Source organism: Corella eumyota, chromosome 1 (assembly GCF_963082875.1).
Source record: "Corella eumyota chromosome 1, kaCorEumy4.1, whole genome shotgun sequence".
NCBI classification, from domain to species: domain Eukaryota; kingdom Metazoa; phylum Chordata; class Ascidiacea; order Phlebobranchia; family Corellidae; genus Corella; species Corella eumyota.
The window spans coordinates 16,265,817-16,284,763 of NC_137490.1; the positions used below are offsets into that span (position 1 = coordinate 16,265,817).

At 30.4% G+C, this 18,947-nt stretch overlaps 2 protein-coding genes across 3 annotated transcripts in view; both read left to right on the plus strand.

The window, feature by feature from the left end:
* LOC145763916 (FRAS1-related extracellular matrix protein 2-like) overlaps positions 1-13,947 on the plus strand; it is a 38,353-nt gene extending 24,406 nt beyond the window's left edge. The window contains exons 23-44 of the mRNA XM_082575470.1: positions 25-150; positions 895-979; positions 1,243-1,406; positions 2,249-2,398; positions 4,291-4,500; positions 4,651-4,848; positions 5,676-5,840; positions 6,667-6,849; positions 7,020-7,150; positions 7,422-7,574; positions 7,719-7,804; positions 7,915-8,117; positions 8,248-8,479; positions 8,720-8,866; positions 9,156-9,255; positions 9,989-10,178; positions 10,268-10,500; positions 10,599-10,733; positions 10,858-10,984; positions 11,075-11,262; positions 11,355-11,501; positions 12,261-13,947. Of these exons, the coding sequence (XP_082431596.1) occupies positions 25-150; positions 895-979; positions 1,243-1,406; positions 2,249-2,398; positions 4,291-4,500; positions 4,651-4,848; positions 5,676-5,840; positions 6,667-6,849; positions 7,020-7,150; positions 7,422-7,574; positions 7,719-7,804; positions 7,915-8,117; positions 8,248-8,479; positions 8,720-8,866; positions 9,156-9,255; positions 9,989-10,178; positions 10,268-10,500; positions 10,599-10,733; positions 10,858-10,984; positions 11,075-11,262; positions 11,355-11,501; positions 12,261-12,776 (3,869 nt within the window). The 3' untranslated portion in view covers positions 12,777-13,947. The remainder of the gene's footprint in view (positions 1-24; positions 151-894; positions 980-1,242; positions 1,407-2,248; positions 2,399-4,290; positions 4,501-4,650; positions 4,849-5,675; positions 5,841-6,666; positions 6,850-7,019; positions 7,151-7,421; positions 7,575-7,718; positions 7,805-7,914; positions 8,118-8,247; positions 8,480-8,719; positions 8,867-9,155; positions 9,256-9,988; positions 10,179-10,267; positions 10,501-10,598; positions 10,734-10,857; positions 10,985-11,074; positions 11,263-11,354; positions 11,502-12,260) is intronic.
* Positions 13,948-14,455: 508 nt separating this feature from the next.
* Positions 14,456-17,547, plus strand: LOC145756622 (transmembrane protein 272-like). Of its 2 annotated transcripts, none has more exons than XM_082572382.1 (5): positions 14,456-14,666; positions 15,114-15,325; positions 15,552-15,611; positions 15,728-15,952; positions 16,439-17,547. In XM_082572382.1, the coding sequence occupies exons 2-5, from the start codon at positions 15,121-15,123 to the stop codon at positions 16,633-16,635; spliced, it is 687 nt and encodes a 228-aa protein (XP_082428508.1). In that variant the 5' UTR covers positions 14,456-14,666; positions 15,114-15,120; the 3' UTR covers positions 16,636-17,547. The 2 variants fall into 2 exon arrangements, with proteins under 2 accessions (XP_082428508.1, XP_082428507.1); XM_082572381.1 differs by having other exon boundaries at positions 14,458-14,666; positions 15,076-15,325; positions 16,439-17,546.
* Positions 17,548-18,947: the final 1,400 nt, after the last annotated feature.

The window sequence follows — 18,947 nt, forward strand, 5'->3', positions numbered from 1 at the left end:
ATTTCATTTTTTTTTCATTTTAAGAATCGACAGTGTTCATCCCGGAAAAGAAGTATATCGTGGAGGAGGATATTGGGGAACTCCTTATTCCTGTTCATCGATCCGGAGATGTTAGCAACGAACTTATGGTTATCTGCCATACTTCACCAGGTATGTTAATACTAAATTTGTTTATTTTAATAACTAAAGTTTATGTTTAATATCTTGTTTAAAGTTTTAAAGCAAATGCCTTGTGTGGTAATATTTTTAAGATCGGATCTTCCATTATAATTATAGCCTGTAGTGTTTTTATAAGATCAAAAATCATCTTTATAACAAAGACTGGCGATTTTATCTGTAAACATAAAATATAGAGTTCCTTAGTCTGCTTTTTGTTGTGGTGTTTTAACTAAAGTAATGTTTATTATTTGAACCGCTGAAGCCGAGCATTTAATAGCTTGTTACAAACCACGCTTACAGCCTTAACATAAATATGTAAAAACAGTTATGAAAATGTCAAGATACATGTTAGTAACCTAAGATCAATAAAAATGTGTTCTATTAAAATGTAAAGGTCACATTCACTACACTTGTTTTTTGGGGGGGTTTTAAAATTATTAAATTGTGATACTGTTTGTAATAAGATCCTTAAATAGGTTACAACTCGACCTTACAGTGTGCTTGTTAAAGTAACATATATTCATATTCCGGCGATTATTTTGAAGCAGTTGTGGAACTTTAAAAAAAATTATTCTTTAAAATTGGGAATTAAAAAAAAAATTATTATAAAAAGAACTGTAAAAAATATAGTGTCTTTGTATATTTATAAACTGTATTTTTATCTTTTTTTATGACCTTGTTGCGAAGAACTCTAAAACTTCAACATTAAAAATGATTTTCTCTTATATTTAACAGGGAAAGCCAGAGGAACAACCCCAACAACTGTGTTGTCTTACTCCGATTACATTAGTCGCCCAGACGATCACAACAGCCTTATCAGGTGACTTAAATTCTTATGTTTTGCCCTTGTTTTGTCGACTAGGTGTACTTAAAACGTGTAAATTTTCCGGTAGGATTACCCAGCCTGTTCGGGTATTAAGTAAATCTTGTTATGTAGGGGCAATTACACTTTATTAAAAGCTACAGGATCCCTTAACACCTAGCCTGTCGAACCAAACTATATTTAATGTACTGAAACGAAAAATAAAATACAAGCGTTTTCTTATGACAATTTTTTGCTGGAGTAACACCATTTATTTGTAGGTTTGAGATTGGAGAGTCTATTAAGTATTGCCCAGTGGTGATTATCGACGATTCGTTGTACGAAACCGACGAAGAATTTACCGTTCGACTTTCCTCGCCCATGGGTGGCAGGTTAGGGGACTTCCCTGAAACCGAGGTCTTGATATCAGCAGATGACGACGACGGTAAGAATGGTTTCTATAAATAAGAAAGGTTTCTAAAAATTAATACAAGGGGGCAGTTGAATTATTTTTTTATTCTGTGAGTCAAATATAGTTTTAGTAATTGTTTTCTGCTATTTGTTTTTGTCTTCGGGTATTTTTTTGCCTTTTTTCAATTTTTTTGGGTTTGTGAAATTTGTTTTCATATATTAAACAAGCAAAATTTTTTAAGGTTTAGCGGATAATAATTGGCGGGATTTATTCGTAGTTAAAAATATACTCGGATTAGATTAAATCCTGTCTTAATGGCTAAGATCAGGTACATGGTGACTCGGTTAACGTCACAATGCCACTCTTATCTCGTCACAAAGGCACCCTGCTTTTTGATGACGTCATCACAGGGGCAAGAGACGCCCGTTTGCCGCGACTGACAATAAACTTCAAGTTTGCGGCAATTTCTTAAAATTAAAAAAAGTTTTAAAAAAAAGTACATTTTTTTCTAATTTTTAAAAAAATATTTTTTATATCCAATATTTAGGGTTATCAATGATATCTATTAAGTTATAATTGCCGGGTTTTAGGTATAAAGGGTAGGGTTTCATTTTTTTGCTTTTTATGTTTGTTATTTCAAGGAAACTAATGCGATTTGAGTCTTGATTAAAATATGCAGGGATATAATATAAGGGGAGGTCTAGACGTAAATTAAGGGCGCGCCCTTGTGATAATGATCTGTTAAAAATATGTAAAGCTTGGTTCTTTTTTTTGTTAAAATACTTCAAAATAAAACTGTTTTGAGGGGTCACTAACAAAAAAATAAATCTTTTTTCACTGAAATTTGTTTCTCAAAAATTTATTTTTTATTTTAGAACCACTTTTTTACTTTGACCAAGAATCTTATGAAGTTGACGAGAGTGCTGGTCACGTTGAAGTCCGAGTGTGGCGAACCGGAACCGACCTAACACAAACAGCTTCGATAACTGTCCAATCACGAAAGAGCGAACCCGAATCTGCCTCTGGTAAGGATTTTTAATTGTTTAGAATAAATTAGAAAATAAATTTAATTTTTAATATATTTTTTTTCAGTTTGGTTCAAAATATTCAAAATGGGTTATTGATATTCAAAATGGGTTATTGATATCCATTTTGAAAATGGGTTATTGATGGGTTATGAAAATGGGTTATTGGTTCAAAATGGGTTATTGATATCTTTTTTATCTTTTTGTTTACATAAATAATATAGATTTGGCTAAAATTTTATTTTTTTAATTACTATTTAATTATTTTTGGTTGTTGACCCTTATAAACATTTGTTTTAAAGTTTTGCACTATTTCCGAAACATATACATCATTACATGACCAATTTTAACAAAACAAGTATTTTTTATGTTATTGGACATAACAAGACCACCCAAACTTAAAACTTTTTAAATCCTTGTAATTTTTCGGACACTTATGCCGTTGTAATTTAGAAGTCAAAGGTTAAAACTAATGTAAACTTTTTCAAGTAAAAATCAAACTTTAAAATGCCCGATTATAACGGATAACTTAAACATAGTCGTTTAAGGATAACTAAAGTTTAAACAATAATCTCAAAAAGTGTTGTATATAATTATGATTTAACCGCAAAATTAGTTGCCTAAGATTTTTGTACAAGTAACATCATGGGAAAATATACAAGTCTTTAATATTATAAATGCTGTAAGTTCTATTGCAAATTAAAGTATTAGACAAAACGTATATACCACAAATCGTTAGTTAAAACACACATGGTTGATTTTATTCCTTCTTTAATTTGATCGTTGGATCTGTACATCTTGATATATTTTTATTTTTACATTACTTTATTATTATAACTCTGTTAAAATAAGTAAGTGCTGATTGATTTAACTTTAGCTGACGTTTTGTCAAGTTAAATTTGTTTTCTTAATAACAACCACACAGGTGTTGAAACATTATAAAGGTTGCTAATTTGACCCGTAAATAAACGATTTAAAGAAGTTTTAATTCAAAGAACTTTGTCGCCGTTAATCGATTATTTTAGCGAGAAATTGAATCAATTAATGACAACTGTCTCGAATTTCGAAAAATGATTTTTAAAAACAAATTTTAACAAAGTAATGCTTTAATTGGAATTAAGAATATTTGTTATTTTAAAAATAATTGTTAGTCATTTATTGGCGCCGCTTTTGCTTAAATGATTAATTTTTTTTAAACAAAGTGTCTAGACCGCATTTTAACAACTACCACTATCAGATCACTCCATATTTAAAATATAATTAACGTCCAAATTATCATAAACAAACACTATTTAGTTATCGGTCAGTCTATCTAAAGTCAGCATAATTCTTTAAATTGTCTAAATATTGTTTTAACACCTGTTTTATGCTGATAGTTAAGTCGAATTTTGTTTTGTTTAAATAAGTAAACAGTCATTACGCTTAATTGGGATTACGGGTTTTCGATCGTCGTTGACACGAAACGAGTCGTTAGGTGGCAGTGATGCGTTTACTATAAAAACTTTTCAAACGCTCGTACAAATTACTCAAACTAGAAAAAATGGTCACGTGGTCTTTTGTAAGGCAAGTATGGTAATGGTCACGTGGTCACGTGACAGTGAACAACGTGTGGCTGGCCTAAGTCAACACTTACATGCAAAATTAAGCATAAAACAAACAAACTAACTTCAAAATTCTTCAGGATTGATTGCTTTTAAGTAATGAAGTAACTGTTATTACGCATTCATGCCTAGATAGTTAAGCGCCTCAGACATTTAAAAGTTTGTCACTACTTTTGTAAAATTCAATTGATTTATGGTGTTATATGTAGTAACGTACTAAATATGAAGGATTTGGTACAAAATGATTACTTTATATAAAAATCATTAAAAAAAAAACAATTTTTTGTTCAGCAAACGACGATTACGTTGGGATCAGTCGAACTTTAGAATTTGCACCAGGTATTACCATGCAGAACGTTAAAGTTGTTATATTGGATGATTTGGGCAGCCCGGTGTTGGAAGGAATTGAAACGTTTGATCTTGTGCTGAGAATGCCAGTCGGAGCGAGTTTGGGCGAACCCAACAAAGCTCAGATTATTGTCAACGATACTGTGTCTGACTGTAAGTAATTTTAAAAACTTGTTTTAAATAATTAAACTTATGAATTTTGTAAAAAGGCTTCTGAAAATATAACATTTTTATTAATTTAGTTTAAAACAATAACATGCTATATTGTCGTTCATATTTTTTAAGTTTTTTTTTCTATTATAGTACCACTCATGCAATTCCAAAAGTCAGAGTACGAGGTAAAGGAAAATAATGGATCTGTAACAGCTATGATTGTGCGTAGTGGGGACCTCTCACAGACAAGTGCAGTAAGATGTTACACCCGGCAGATGACAGCTGAGGTGATGATGGATTATGCTGAACGGCCAAACACTGACGCCTCACTTGTGCATTTTGAACCAGGTAACATTGTGCAAGTATATATATAGGTAAAATGCGTAAAACTAAGTTTAACTAGAAAAAAGCTTTGATAGTTGTTTTAGCAATTACGTTTACATTTACTGCGTCCAAAGTTTTTTAACATTACAATCAATATCAATTCAACTGACAATTTCTCTCAATGTTTTATTGGTTAAAAAGCATAACAGTCTTTAAAAATACTTTTTCAGGGGGTTTACATATGTCTGTGGTTTAGATTTTTATAGTTGTTTTCAAAACAATTTTATCCGATTTGGAGACATTTTAATTTTGACAGATCTTATTTTTGTCTGGGTTGTGAGAAAAATCGAAATCTAACCGCTTTTTAAATTTTTTTTATGATCCGATTATTTTGTTTTTAAAACAAATTTAACAAGTTTTCATTGTGAAAACCGCAGTTAAGTTATCGATTAATCTTTTGAGCCTAAAAGGTTATTATAGCGCGGTTTTTATGTTAGTTTTAGTAAATAGTTTCTTGTCCATTTATAAGCTCTTAATTTTATTAAGATTGATCATGACTTATATAGGGCTAACTTGACTTCTCTAATCCAATAATGACAATATAGAAGTTATTTTGTTTCTAAAAAAAATTATAAAATTAATAGAAATTATCTAATTTTTTTAAAAGTATGTTTTATTTTATTACATGTTTAGTTTTACTGAAAATTAGATCTATCTTTTTTCATTAATTTATCCGAACCTTCTATAAAATTAACCTAGTAAATATTAGATTTGTATAATTTAAGCTTAACAAATTAAAATGCAAACTAATTAAAAAAAAAGTTTAACTGTTTAAATTTTAATTATTTTAGGTCAATCTGAAGCAAGATGTTCGGTCGCGATCGAGAACGACGGTCTCCATGAGGAACCCGAACAATTCCGACTTGTGCTCGGTACACCATCCAGTAGTAGTGCAGAACAGGCTCGTGTCGGTGAATTGGACGAAACGATAATCGCTATAAATGACGAAGCCGACGGTAAGTCTTTAGTTTTAAGTTAAAGTTAGGCAATATATAATATTAAAATATTTTGACATTCAACAATTTTTTCAAATTAAATTTGGTTTGTTATTACAATAATCCAGTAAAACTGTGTTGTTTAATCTTTAAAGTACTTTGTGGTGCAAGTTATTTTCTTGAAGGTTAATTTGTTTAACTAAGAAGCTATTCCCAAGCAATTAACTTCAATTACAATTCTTGAAAGTATTGAATATCTTGATAAAACATTTAATTTTCACCTATCAAAAATCTTAAAGAATTTTGTTAATTTCTTTCCATGATGGATAGAACAGACAGAACAAATACACAGTTAATCTATAAAAACAAACATATTTGCTCAACATGTCTGATCGCTAACTAAGCGCTGAAACATATCTGTATAATGAGTTTTCTTAGTAATTCTATTCGAAAATTAAGAACCACTAGCTAACAGACCTTATAGATCTAAAAGCTTATCTATCAACTGTTTCGTTTAGCAAACATCAAGACTTGAACGTTATTTTGACACCCTTGCCATTTAAGACCCACCACAAACGTTAACTAATGATGCATTTTTTAGTTTGAAGTATATCAATTATGGTTAAACAGATTGGGGTTAAGAAATGTTAATTTGTTTTCAACAAATTAATACTAAATAAAAGAAAATTAACTAACTTGCCCTAACAACCTTATCCAGTAACGTACACCATCAGACATGTCAATCAAAAAAAAGGAATTTGTAAAAACTTTGCAACTATATCTTAAACTACCTTTATAAATTAAAAAAAAACAATTTTTTAAAGTTTTTTTTTTTGAATTTTAACAGAACCTGTCATCGAGTTTGCGCAGACGACATTTGAAATCACAGAACCTGTGAGCGACGATGACGTAGCACTCGTGAGAATTCCTGTCGTAAGACGAGGTGATTTGAACGAAGAATCTGCGGTGAGAATTTACACGAAAGATGGCAACGCACAATCTGGAAAAGATTACAATCCAGTCAGTAGAGGTAAGTACACAACTTCAAAACTTTTGTTTTATTGTTAAAGTTAAGTACATTTCATCTTGGAAAGCATTAAAAGTCAATATTGCAAACACTTTGCTACTCTAACATTTGAATCAGTTTACAAGAAACTTTATTTAATAATTTCACTTACCCTTATTGCAAATTTATTTTAGTGTTGAAGTTTGCTAAGGACGTGTCTGAGATTGTGGTTGAGATTGAAGTTTTGTTCGACGAGGAAAAGGAAATAAGAGAATCTTTCACCGTTAGATTAAACCCTGATGAAAATATGGTTGCTGAACTAGGGGTATTTAACTGTTTCTAACTAAATATAGGGTTTATATATCTGTTTGTAGGACTTTGTATACTTGGTTTTATTTTTAATGCTTCCTTGGAAACTTAAATCTCTTGAGCAAATATATAGAGAATGCTAAGAAAATAAACTTGTATATAAAACCTTTTCTAACGATCTATAAAAAAAATTTTTAAGTTTTTTTTAGTCCTAAAACATTTATTATGTTTATAATGTTGTTGACTAATCCTTTATTATTTGGTAAATTTTTATTTTGTTTTTTTAGGAAAAACGTGCAATTATCTACATTAACCAACAACGAATCCTTGCTGACGTCACGTTCCCATCGAAACCAGATGTAGTGTCATTGTTAGATTATGATGACATGGATAATGCACCGAAAGGTCCATCACCGGGTTACCCTGTCATCTGTATTTCTGTAAGAAAAATTAACATTTTAATTTTCTAAATAATATATAAGATTTCGGCTCATTTAAACTTGTTGGTTTGGTTAATATGTGCTGGTAGGCACTGATAAAACAACACTTGTGACTTTGAGTAACTTATAATTGTATTTTTTCAGCCTTGCAATCCTAAACACAGCAACTTTGCTGAAGTTTCTTCTATTTGTGAAAGTGAAGGTTTGGACGATAAAGCTACTCAATTCAGGTAAGTTCTATTTTGTAAAGCCAAAATTTAAAAAAATACTGCTTATACAAGGAGATTGTACTTAAAAAACTATTCCCATTTCACAAACTTGATATATTATTATTATTTAGATGGCTTGTAGCGGCTGCAAGCGGTAGCGACAGTGTTACAAACCCACTGCAAGAAGTTGCACAGAACACGTTTTTCACTGACACCAATCAAATAACATTGGATAGCATTTACTTTAAATCTGGCAGCAGAATTGCATGTGTGGCAAGAGCCGTAAATAATAATGGAGATGTGGGGTTGGAGGCGACTTCAGAGCCAGTAACAGGTTTGTTTTTTAAATGTAATATATAAAAGATTTTAAGCAAACATTGTTAAATTGTCAGTTTAATAGTATTGCTGTTTTGATCAATAGTATTTTTAGGTATTAAAAATCTTATAAATCTGTTGCTTTATAGTAAGTGGCAAGAGCGATATCTGTCCATCTCGTATCCCTGGTTCTGTTGGAGCCGAACCATTTTCAGCCAAGATAAGGTATACCGGTCCTGCCGACTCCACCCATCCTAATTTGATCAAGATTTCGATATCAATGCCACACATTGATGGTATGCTGCCTGCTATCAGTACAAGGCAGTTGAGCAATTTTGAAATAACATTAAGCAACGATGGAATGAGAGCTGCAAATCACAGGTGAAGTTAAATTTTGTTGTTATCTAAATTTTACTGTGGGGATTTTCTAGATTTGTTATGTAATAGAAATTATATTTATGTTGCGTAAAACTTTTTTTGTCTGGAAAACTAAATATTTTTTGACAGACTTTGTCTATGCAAATAGCTTAAATCCTATTATATTGTTTAATGGTTTGATGGTTTGGCATAATTACGGCAATAACATTTAAACAAGAATTAACACTGACCTTTATCTCTTAGATGTTCGAACATAATAAATTTTGACGAATGGTCTACCCAGTATGGTTTCCTTACTGAAGCCACGAGAAATCCCAACATTATTGGCGAGACTTATCCCTATCAATTTGACGCAGACATCAGAGGAAATAATACACTGCGTTTTTACAGGTAATCTTGTTTTTAAAATACACAACCTGAAGAGTCAAGGGTTGGGTTACGCCATGCGAAAATTTAAATTTTTATGCTTGCATTTTTGAGGCGGGACCATTTTCGCGGCAGTCCAATTTTTTAATAATTAAATTGAAACTCCTGAAGAATAATTGACAAATTGCAGACAGTTATTTAAATTAATATGTTTACATTCATTCAAAAAAGCTGTATAATCTAATAAAAACACGTTAGTTAGTATTGGTTACCAATCAAGTATGGTAGAAAATTTAACGCTAAATACTTTTAGAAATTTGAACTTGGAAGCTTGCTTGTGGGAGTTTACAACTTATTTTGACATGTCTGAGCTGTTGAGTGAATGTGGTGGAAGTATTGGAACTGATGGACAGGTAATTTAAAGTTGCAACTAAATTAATTTAAATGTAATTTAACGTATTAAATAATGTAACCAATTGCCTAATACTATTACGATTATTTTTATCTTTATTTATATATTTAAAATGGAGTTCGGGTAATTACTCTTGTTATTTTAAACAATGTAAAGTTTCGACACTGTCTAGCCTATTGTTTTCTTATTTCCAAGAATTTATTTTCTCCTAAACACGAAACAGTCTTTTAAGTCATATTTTGATATAAATTCTTTGAGATTTTAATCCAATTTACACCCAAATACAAGATCTCCAACACTTTACATTCCTGTGGTTTTTCCACTTTTCTCATCTCTTCTTGGCTGCGGTAATAAGTATCTTCTTACCCTTAAACGTGATCTTTGTGTGTTCACACTAACACAGTAATTTGTTTACAGTATTTAACGGCTTTTTTGATATAGTAATTAGGCAGTCTACCCTTCAGACGTTTAATGATTTGGTTATTTCGAAACGTCTCCTGAAATGTTTTGATCTGTAATTTAATTCCAGTTTAATATTTTGGGTTCTATTTTTAACCCAATTTTTTCAGACATATTTAACATATTTTAAACTGGTAAAAAATACCTGAAAAATTAAAAGATTTTGCAAGAAAAAGCTTGTTTGAATTACACTAACTGTTAAATATCAAATTAATATATCAAAAACTATAGCTAGAAAAAAAATATTGTCAAAATGTTTTTATCTATATTTATAGATCTTAAACGCTGTTCAATCTTACGTGTCTCTCCGTGTGCCACTCTACGTTTCCTATATTTTCCACTCTCCTGTTGCTTCAGGGTGGCAACATTTCGATCAACAGACCGAACTTCGACTTACTTTCGTGTACGATACCGCCATCTTGTGGGAGCAGGGTATTGGGACCCCTCCCGAGTCTGACTTACAAGGTAAATTTTATCATCAAGGCTTAAGTTTATGATTACTTTTTGCTTTTTTTATAATTTTTTTTACTTAAATATTTTTCATATTTATTAAGGTTACCTCTACCCTACCAGTATGCGAATCCGTGACGATGGTAGGTTGGTTGTGAACTTCAGAACCGAGGCTCGATTCCGTGGTCAGTTTGTACCCGAACATGCCGCTTCTGAGGATGTGGCAATGGTTATGAGCTCAAGTCACCCAGAACTGCAGATGTCACTAAATTTGATTAGGAGTGAGGCGACTTATAACAACCCCGAGCAAAAATGGTCGTTTGTTTCTGATTACGCGGTAAGTTATTGGTTTTTAAATTGAGAAACATTAAACATAACAATTATTATCAATGTTGGGTCCAATTATAATTAAGTGATTTTGTTATCTACTTTCAGGTACGCGATTACTCAGGTACTTATACGATCAAACTCATCCCTTGCACGACACCTGCCGGCGAATCTTACACTATTCCAATTGTTTGTAATCCTAGACAACCGATCTCGTTTGACATGGACATCAGATTCCAACAGGTTTTTATGCTTTATTATATCAAAATTTGGTTTGGAATAAAATAACAAAAAAATAAAATGCCTATTCTACTATAGAGCTTTTTATGGTAAATTTGAAACTATAAATCCTTTTTTGTAACTTTAGGTCAGTGACCCGGTCGCAGCAGAATTTAGTTTGGACACCAACTTTTATCTTTTAAGTAAGAAGTCGCTTTATTTAAGTGATGGTTCCATGGGATTTGGAGAGGACAGCGATGTAGCTTTTGCTGAAGGTAAATATATTTTAACGTTCAAATTATAAGCAATAGTCTTTTAAAAGCTTCAAGTAGAGATTTATAAACCTATAATTCTTATTTGTAAAGGTGCCGAAATATTTGGACGGGTTTTAGTCGACCCAGTACAAAACTTGGGTAGTTCGTTCGATGCCAGCATTGAGAAAGTATTTTTATGTAGTGGAAGGGACGGGTATGTACCTAAATACAACCCAGAAAACAATGAGTACGGTTGCCTAGCCGATACACCCAATCTACGGGAGCAATTTAAAGTCTTGGTATGTTAAAATTGGGTCTTAGTGCTTATATGTAAAAGTAGCCTAAAATATTTCAAGGTGTTTTAAAATTAACCCAAATATTTAATATTTAGGACAAGGAACAACCAGACACTCAAGCTACGGAAGCCAACAACGTTAAGTTTAATGCCAAGTTAGCACTTGATGACGCAGAATCTCTTCCCATTGTTCGACAACCTGGCACCGATGGTTTCCGCATGGATTCGGCTCCTTTGTTCACGGTAAATTTTGTGTTATTTTAACATAGCAAGATCTGGATTAATTGCAACCTATTGTCAGAATGAATTGATAAAGATATGGCTAATTGGTTGTAGTGAAAAAATGCTTCTAAAAGTACGGGGCATGTTTTTTTAAAGATTGTTATAACTACTTTATTCACTAAGTTTGATTACTTGGGGTATAGGATAGTGCAATGATTTATATATTGACAGTTTGCAAAGGTTTGATAAATTCAATAAATTAAAAAAAAAAAAAAAAAAATTCAATAAATTTAAACCTGTTTTTTTTAACACGATGTTTTTTTTTAGTAGATTGATCTGTATCATTCTGAATTGATGAGTTGAAATAATTATAATGATTTGTTTGTTTATGGGACGATAATCTATATTATAACTACTTGTTTGTGTTAAAGATAGTTTAGTTTAAATTAAACTTGGTTGAGGAGTCATGGTAGCTTATTTGATTTAAACAAATTAAAACTTAAATACATATTATATTATTTATCAGTTCATTTCACTTGCACTTGTCTGAGTAATGAATAGTTTTAACGCAAGCTTGGTAAACATGGAATTCGCAAATTTGATTTAATGTATTGCTCTGTTAAAGAATGTGGGTATTACTATTAATTTGCTAAGCAACATTTGTTTATAGCCACATTTTACTCTTTTGTTTTGCTTTAATAATTGATTTACTTTAATTAAGAAATTACTCAAAGCAGATTAATTGAATTTATCATAATTTAAGTAACTATTCTTTTATAGGTTACGGTCGGAAGAGAATGGTACATGCATGCCATTTACACAGTTAAGGCAACAGATCAACGTAAGCGAAGATCGACACTTTTCTCTTACCATTCACTAATTCGTTCATCTGACATGCATGCTAGAAAAAAGAGAGCAGCTGAATTAGCTGAAAATATTGGCGAAGAGTTTGGAAGAGGTACCCAAATGATGCACATCACACTTAACAAGGCAGCACCAAGGCAAAGTCTTGACGTCGAGCCTGGGACAGAATATGAAAGCGAAGAGGGTGAAAGCAGCGAGTTCCCGCTGCTGGCAATTGTTATTGCTGGGTGCGGCGCTCTTGTCATTATCGTAGTGATTGTCGCTGTGGTTCTAGTTAAACGTAGAAAGGAGCCAGTTGCAAAAGACACTACGAAAAAGGGGAAATACACTGGGGGGAAACATATTGTTAAGAGGAAAAAGGGCGCCGGCGCTCGCACAGCGAACTCAGTTCGAAGCAGCAGTGGGTATAGTAGTTCAGACGCCGAGGTTTAAGCCCTAAATTAAAATCAGAATTTAAATGAGCAAATTGTGTTTTCGTTCGCGCGTGTTCAGGATTTTTCCAGGCAATTAACATGCTAAACCTATTAGCCTATTAATCTGTTAATAATTTCCAACCTGCATTGGATTTTAATGCAGCTTTTATTTGCTTATGGTAAAAACAATATAGAATTTCCTTATTATTTGGCCCTGGCGGTCATTCATTTTTAACTTAAATACTTTTGTATTTTAAAATTTTAATTCAAAAAATTTAAATGTCAACTACAGCTTTACCAACTTAATTTTTACCGATTGTTAATGTACACATTTCCTATTGCGTTTTTCTCTAAAAGTCAGGATGTTCTATTTTGTTTTGTGACTTATTCTCGTAATTATTTTATAGTAATTTGAGATTTGGAACGTTTAATTTAAACAAAATGCATGTTTTCAGCCTTTTAATTTACCTGCTATGCTATTATTTTACTGTTTTTGTTTGTTTAACGGTGCTAAGTGCTGGTACGGAATTTTAGAATTTGATGTAGTTGCCTACCATAACGTTCATACCTATTTAATCGATATGCTTAACGTTTTGGTAACGAATTATTTTTAACATAGTTTAAATGGCGAGTTAGTTTTTTATTCATATATTTTGATTGTTGTTAAAAATAATGTTTGTTGCTTTTTAGATATTTTTGCGCAAGCTGGCCACTAACTGTGCTTTATATATTTTTGCTGCGTTTTACTAACTATACCAACGTTGCCTCAAGCGTGGGTCAAATCATGTAGCTATCATAGTTATGAAAAAATATAGACAACAAATAATGAAACTATTTTAAACGCATTTAATGCATTTGTAGAATAGTTGATTAGGTAACCTTTATCTTGTGATATTTATATTCTCATTTTGATACAGCATATTGTTTTTCGTTTAGTTTAAATTAAAAGAATATTGTTTTTAGCATGATTTTACTGTGCCTTTCAGTATTACTTAACTTAAATATAACATTTGTGTTTATTTCAATTTCGTATATAAAACTCTCTTTAAACTTAGTTACAAGAACAAGATTTCATGCATAAACTTTTTTGTAAATGAATGCTTTTTTATTTTATATTTGCAGTAAATTAGTCTTCATGGTTTTTGGTTTTTAAGATTTAAAATGTCTTTTAGTTATCGAAGCTTCTACCATTTTGCACTACGACTTATCAAATTTGATGCAAAATAATACAACTTTAAAGCCAAAAAAATTTAATTTCCAATTTTAAGATTATTTAAAGTGAAAAAATACGTTATAAGTAAACAAAAACCATAAAATTTTGAATAGGTAAACAAACAATTTCAAGATGGAAATTTATCGGAAAGATAAGTTGTTATGCTTAAACATAAACATTTTCATGTATTAATCAGGATTTGACGTTCATGTTAAAAACAAACAGAAAGTATTTTTTTAATTTATAACGGTACAAAATATGTTGAATAATAGACCTTTGGTTTACTTTACAAAATCACATGTTGGTTGTCACATTATTATTCTTACAATTAAAATATATGTCACGGGTTAATGACTCAGCAATAAAACAGAATACCGTAGCGAGATTTAGCTTGATATGTGAAAACTTTAAAAGTGATTTATTAATTTATTCAGCAGCAGTCCGCATATTTCCTTGCGGTTAGGCCTTAATAAAAAGGAAAGTTGTGCAATCCCATGTACCCATCGGTCATTTACAAAGCAACGCGCATGTAAAAAGAATGGCTCAGTGAACATGCGAACTAACTGGTGTGCGACGCGGGTGTGGTAAAAAAATAGAACTAAACAAATAGAACAAGAAAAAGTAGTATAGGTTGTTTGCTTGGAAAAGAATTTCGTAATAAAGCACGGTCTTGTTTTATGATCAGAGTGTATTCAGGTAATTTGAGATTTATTTAAGCGTATGAAATGTTATATGTCAGTATGTTCAGTACTGATAATTTTTAACTTAAATTTGTTATTATATTTCTGTGTTGACATTTTTTATTACCTAAGTTGTGCATACATTTTAATGTGTCGTTATAGAATTGCGAAAAAGCGATTATACTATATGTCAAAATTTAATAATCGCACTAATTAAACTGATTGACTAAGCTGCACTAAGTCACCTGGATAACTTAAAGGGTTAGAGTAATGGGGTTTAATTGAAATTACGGCCCTGTGTGATTAAGTCAGTTAAATATTAAAAAGTTAGTGCCACTCTTATTGTATCTCATTAAAAGGTTTGACAATTTATTAACATCTTGTTAAAACAGCTTTAACATGTATTTTATTAATAACTGTTCTAGGTCATTTTACCTAAGTTACAATTATAAAAAACTTTAAGCAACAAAATGGGAGATGATCCAGATATTCCTGCACCCAAATATGATGAAGTCGGTGATGCTGAGAGTGGGTTACCAACATACACTGAAACTCAGAACGAAGCACCTCCACCAACTTATGACTCCTTATATGGTGCTATTATGGAGGCACAACGGACCTCAAGTGGAAGGGGAAATTTCTTAAAAAACATATGCACCATTTTATTTAGCACAGGTATATTTAAATGAAAGTAAAAGTGTTATTAATATGTTTATTTCAATATGTATTTGGTAGCATTTGTTTAAATATATTACAGTTTTAGGGTAGCCTATAAACTAATAGCAGTTAACGTGATTTTGGATTAAGACTTGTTAGAATTAATTACCAATGACTTAATCCAAATTTAGTTTAATCTAAGTTGGCGAATTTCACTCCTAACGTAATGCTTTTTTTCTTGCAGTTGGTTTCACAATTTTTATTGCGATTCTATTAAGTATTCCTGTTTTAATGATTGTTGTCGGTAAGTAAATTTTTACATAAGCATGAGATATTTTTCATACAGAAGTATAAATTGAACATACCGGTTATAAATACAATTTGAACATAGCAATTTACAGTGTTTTATTTATTTCTAAGGTTCCTTAAATGTAAAAAATTGTCCGGTGGAACCTTTAATACCAATATGGTTAATTGTATTTGGGTCTGTTGGCGCCCTAATGCAACTTAACTCTATTGGAAAAAGAATAAAAGCAAAGTGTCAAAATCAGTCTCCAAGTGAAGCTGAAGCCGACAGAATGAACAAAACCTCTGACTCATGTAATGGTTGCCTAGGATGTTTTACATTTGCTTGGTTTATAGCAGGTGAGTAGAGTAGGGTTCATTAGAATTTAGTGTCACAAAAGTTGTGTGTTTAGTAGGCTATTAATTTTACTGCCTTGGCCCTTGTTTAAAAAATCTTAAGGTTCAGTATTAAATTTTATTTTTAATATGCCACATTTTTGTATTCTAAAATAATATAATAATAGATTTACAGAAATAGGGCTTATTACATTTGTTCTCACTTTACGCAAGGTTCAATTCAATAAATAATTTATTCTTGGCTAAAATAGAATTTTATTAGAAAAATCATTTTTAATTACATTGTTATATTTACTTTGAATAAAGAATGATTAATGATTTATTAGCTATTGGTTTTGGGTTAAAAATATTTACTTAAAAATGTTTTCAAATATTTAAAAAAAAATCTTATGTCTAGTTTTGAATTTGACTGCTTAACGTAACAATAAAAAGTATATTGTTTATGAAACAACCATTAAAAAAATGTTATAATTTTGTTATTATTTTTAGGAAATGTGTGGGTTTATAGAAATTATGCCCCAAACACTATCAATCCAAATTTAACAAATAGGTACTGTGATCACACTACATATTACCTTGCATTTTGGTTGATCACAATTGTCTACATAGCCATGTGCTTGGTATGTTGTTGTTCTTGTTGTATTGCAATGTGTGCTGGCTCTGGAAGTGATTCTGACGATAATTAAACAGAAATGTACAATACAATATGTTAAGAACATAAAGATTCCAAAAGTTTTTATTTTAAATGTACATACGAATATAATGTTTCATGTTATTCACATTATTATTTTAAACGTATTTATGTGAAACAGTAGTCATACATTTATGTTGGGTACACAAAAATTTCTTTTTAAATACTGTTAAAAATCAAGTTACTTAGTCATAACATATATTAACCTGTTACTCAGGATACTGCACAGGAACTTAAAATCAATATGCCCAAAAGGGGAAAATAACTGTTGTATGTTGGTAGTATTATGTTAAGAAAAAACCCACATTATTTGTTGATTTTTTACAGTTATATGATACTGTTGTAAAATTTCCCCAATGTTTTTTTATTTATTTAATTTTAAAAGGCATTCTCAAAAATAATTATCTTAATCATACTCCCTTTTTAGTCTACTTATTTTATATAAAACAAGTTCTGTGAATTTTTTTACACAAATATGTAAGTTAATTTTTTTTTTTTTTAAGTAAAGGGTATAGATTTGTACTGTAACAATTTAACAGCCTAAAATTTGTTTATTAAAACTATTTACATAATATTTTACCAACATTTTTATAAATTCATTTTTTTACATTTTGTGCCTTTTTGTGTTGTAGTACAAATTGCTGTAAATTGTATTATTTAAAAAGATTCATATGATATTGCTACAAAAAATATCAACCATTTATTTTAAAATCTAACTACTGAAGCATAAATGCATGTATGTAAATAAAATAGTGTGGCATATTATTTTCTCTTGTTGAGTATTTGTAAATAGTTGTTTTGCGTTCTTCATTTTGTATGGTTTGTGATAATCAACTAATATGTGTTAACTTTAATACTATATAATAGTAAATAATTTTTGTGTTTAAAGAATAATTCTACATTTTGAAATCAGGAAATAAAATAACACTTTTAATTTTTATGTTTCTTATGGAAAATAAATGTATTTTTAATTCCTTTAACAATCTGTTTAATTTAGTAGACAAGTTCGTTATCTAAAATAATTTAACTAGTTCGGGCCTGTCTTGGCGTTAAAAAAAGAAGGCAAACTAGGTGTTTTTGTTTAATTGAATAGCATAAATCTTTAGGTACCCCATTTAAATATTAAATTAATCTATTTGCAACCTAATACTGCAAAAATTGAAACATAAATTGCTATAGATCGACAAGGACTTGTTAATTTTTACGACATTATCACGTTCAAAACCTGTTTATCTTTTCTTTATATAGAACATTTATATTTTTAGTCATATTTTTCTAAGGACGATTAAATCAGTTTATAAGTTTTATTTTTTTAATACAACTAAAAATGATAAATAATATTTATTTATTTCCGGGTTCCTGCGCCTGGTTCCCGAATAATGTGCGGGTTTCCAATATTGTTTAAAACTTGGACCAATATATTTTAAACTTTCGTTTAACTGGCGTACTGGCAGGCTGGTGAAGTTCAAGTTTGAAAACTGGCAGACTTTTTTGAAACAAAGCTGTTTGTATGGTTTAAAATCAAACTAAATTTACTTTTAGCTTTAAAATCTTATTATATAAGCAACAAAAATAAATACATTATCTGATAATAGATTTATTCAAAACATAATTAACTTAGATAAATAAATTAGTTTATGCCATGTCACGGTTTGTAGCTCGGGTTTGAAATGAAATTTCTGTACAAGTATGTATTGGAGGATTCTGATTTACAGTTAAATAAAAAAGAGCTGATTGCTTATCGAAATCATTTAAAAAATTTGTTCCATTCTCATTTATTAATAATTAAAGAACAAAAAATTCGTACTGAAAATAAGAAAATTAACAACTCAAATTTTAAATGGTTTCCAAAGTTACATGAGTTAGATACTGATCAAATAAAAGCAGACTGTCACCTTAATGATTCGGAATATAATGTTTTTAAAAAGCATTTACTAAATAGTAATGAATCTGCTAAAGCTGTCCTAGCAAAAATAAAAGAAAACTTGGTGGATGATAATAAAGTACCAACCGAAACTTTAAATAATGAATATTCTGACTTAATTAATGTTGAAACTGAAGTAAATAAATGTGCTGCTACCAATACAACTAAATGTTTGGTAAGGGACAACAGTGTAACAGATATTCAAAAAAAAACTGTTATGATGCCCAATAAACCAACAGAAACACCAAGGCCAAGAAAAAGAAACAGTTCTTTCTCTGATGACTCTATTTTTGAAAGCATTATTATAAGGAAAACACCGCCAAAAAAGCTTAAGGATGTAACACCTCATAAAAATAACACAGAGAATATTTTGCCTTCAATAA

Coding starts and splice junctions, on each gene's coding strand:
- LOC145756622 (XM_082572382.1), top strand. CDS start 15,121: ATGGGAGATGATCCAGATATTCCTGCACCCAAATATGATGAAGTCGGT. Junction 15,326..15,551: donor CACCATTTTATTTAGCACAG/GTATATTTAAAT, acceptor TTTTTCTTGCAG/TTGGTTTCACAATTTTTATT. Junction 15,953..16,438: donor ATTTGCTTGGTTTATAGCAG/GTGAGTAGAGTA, acceptor TATTATTTTTAG/GAAATGTGTGGGTTTATAGA.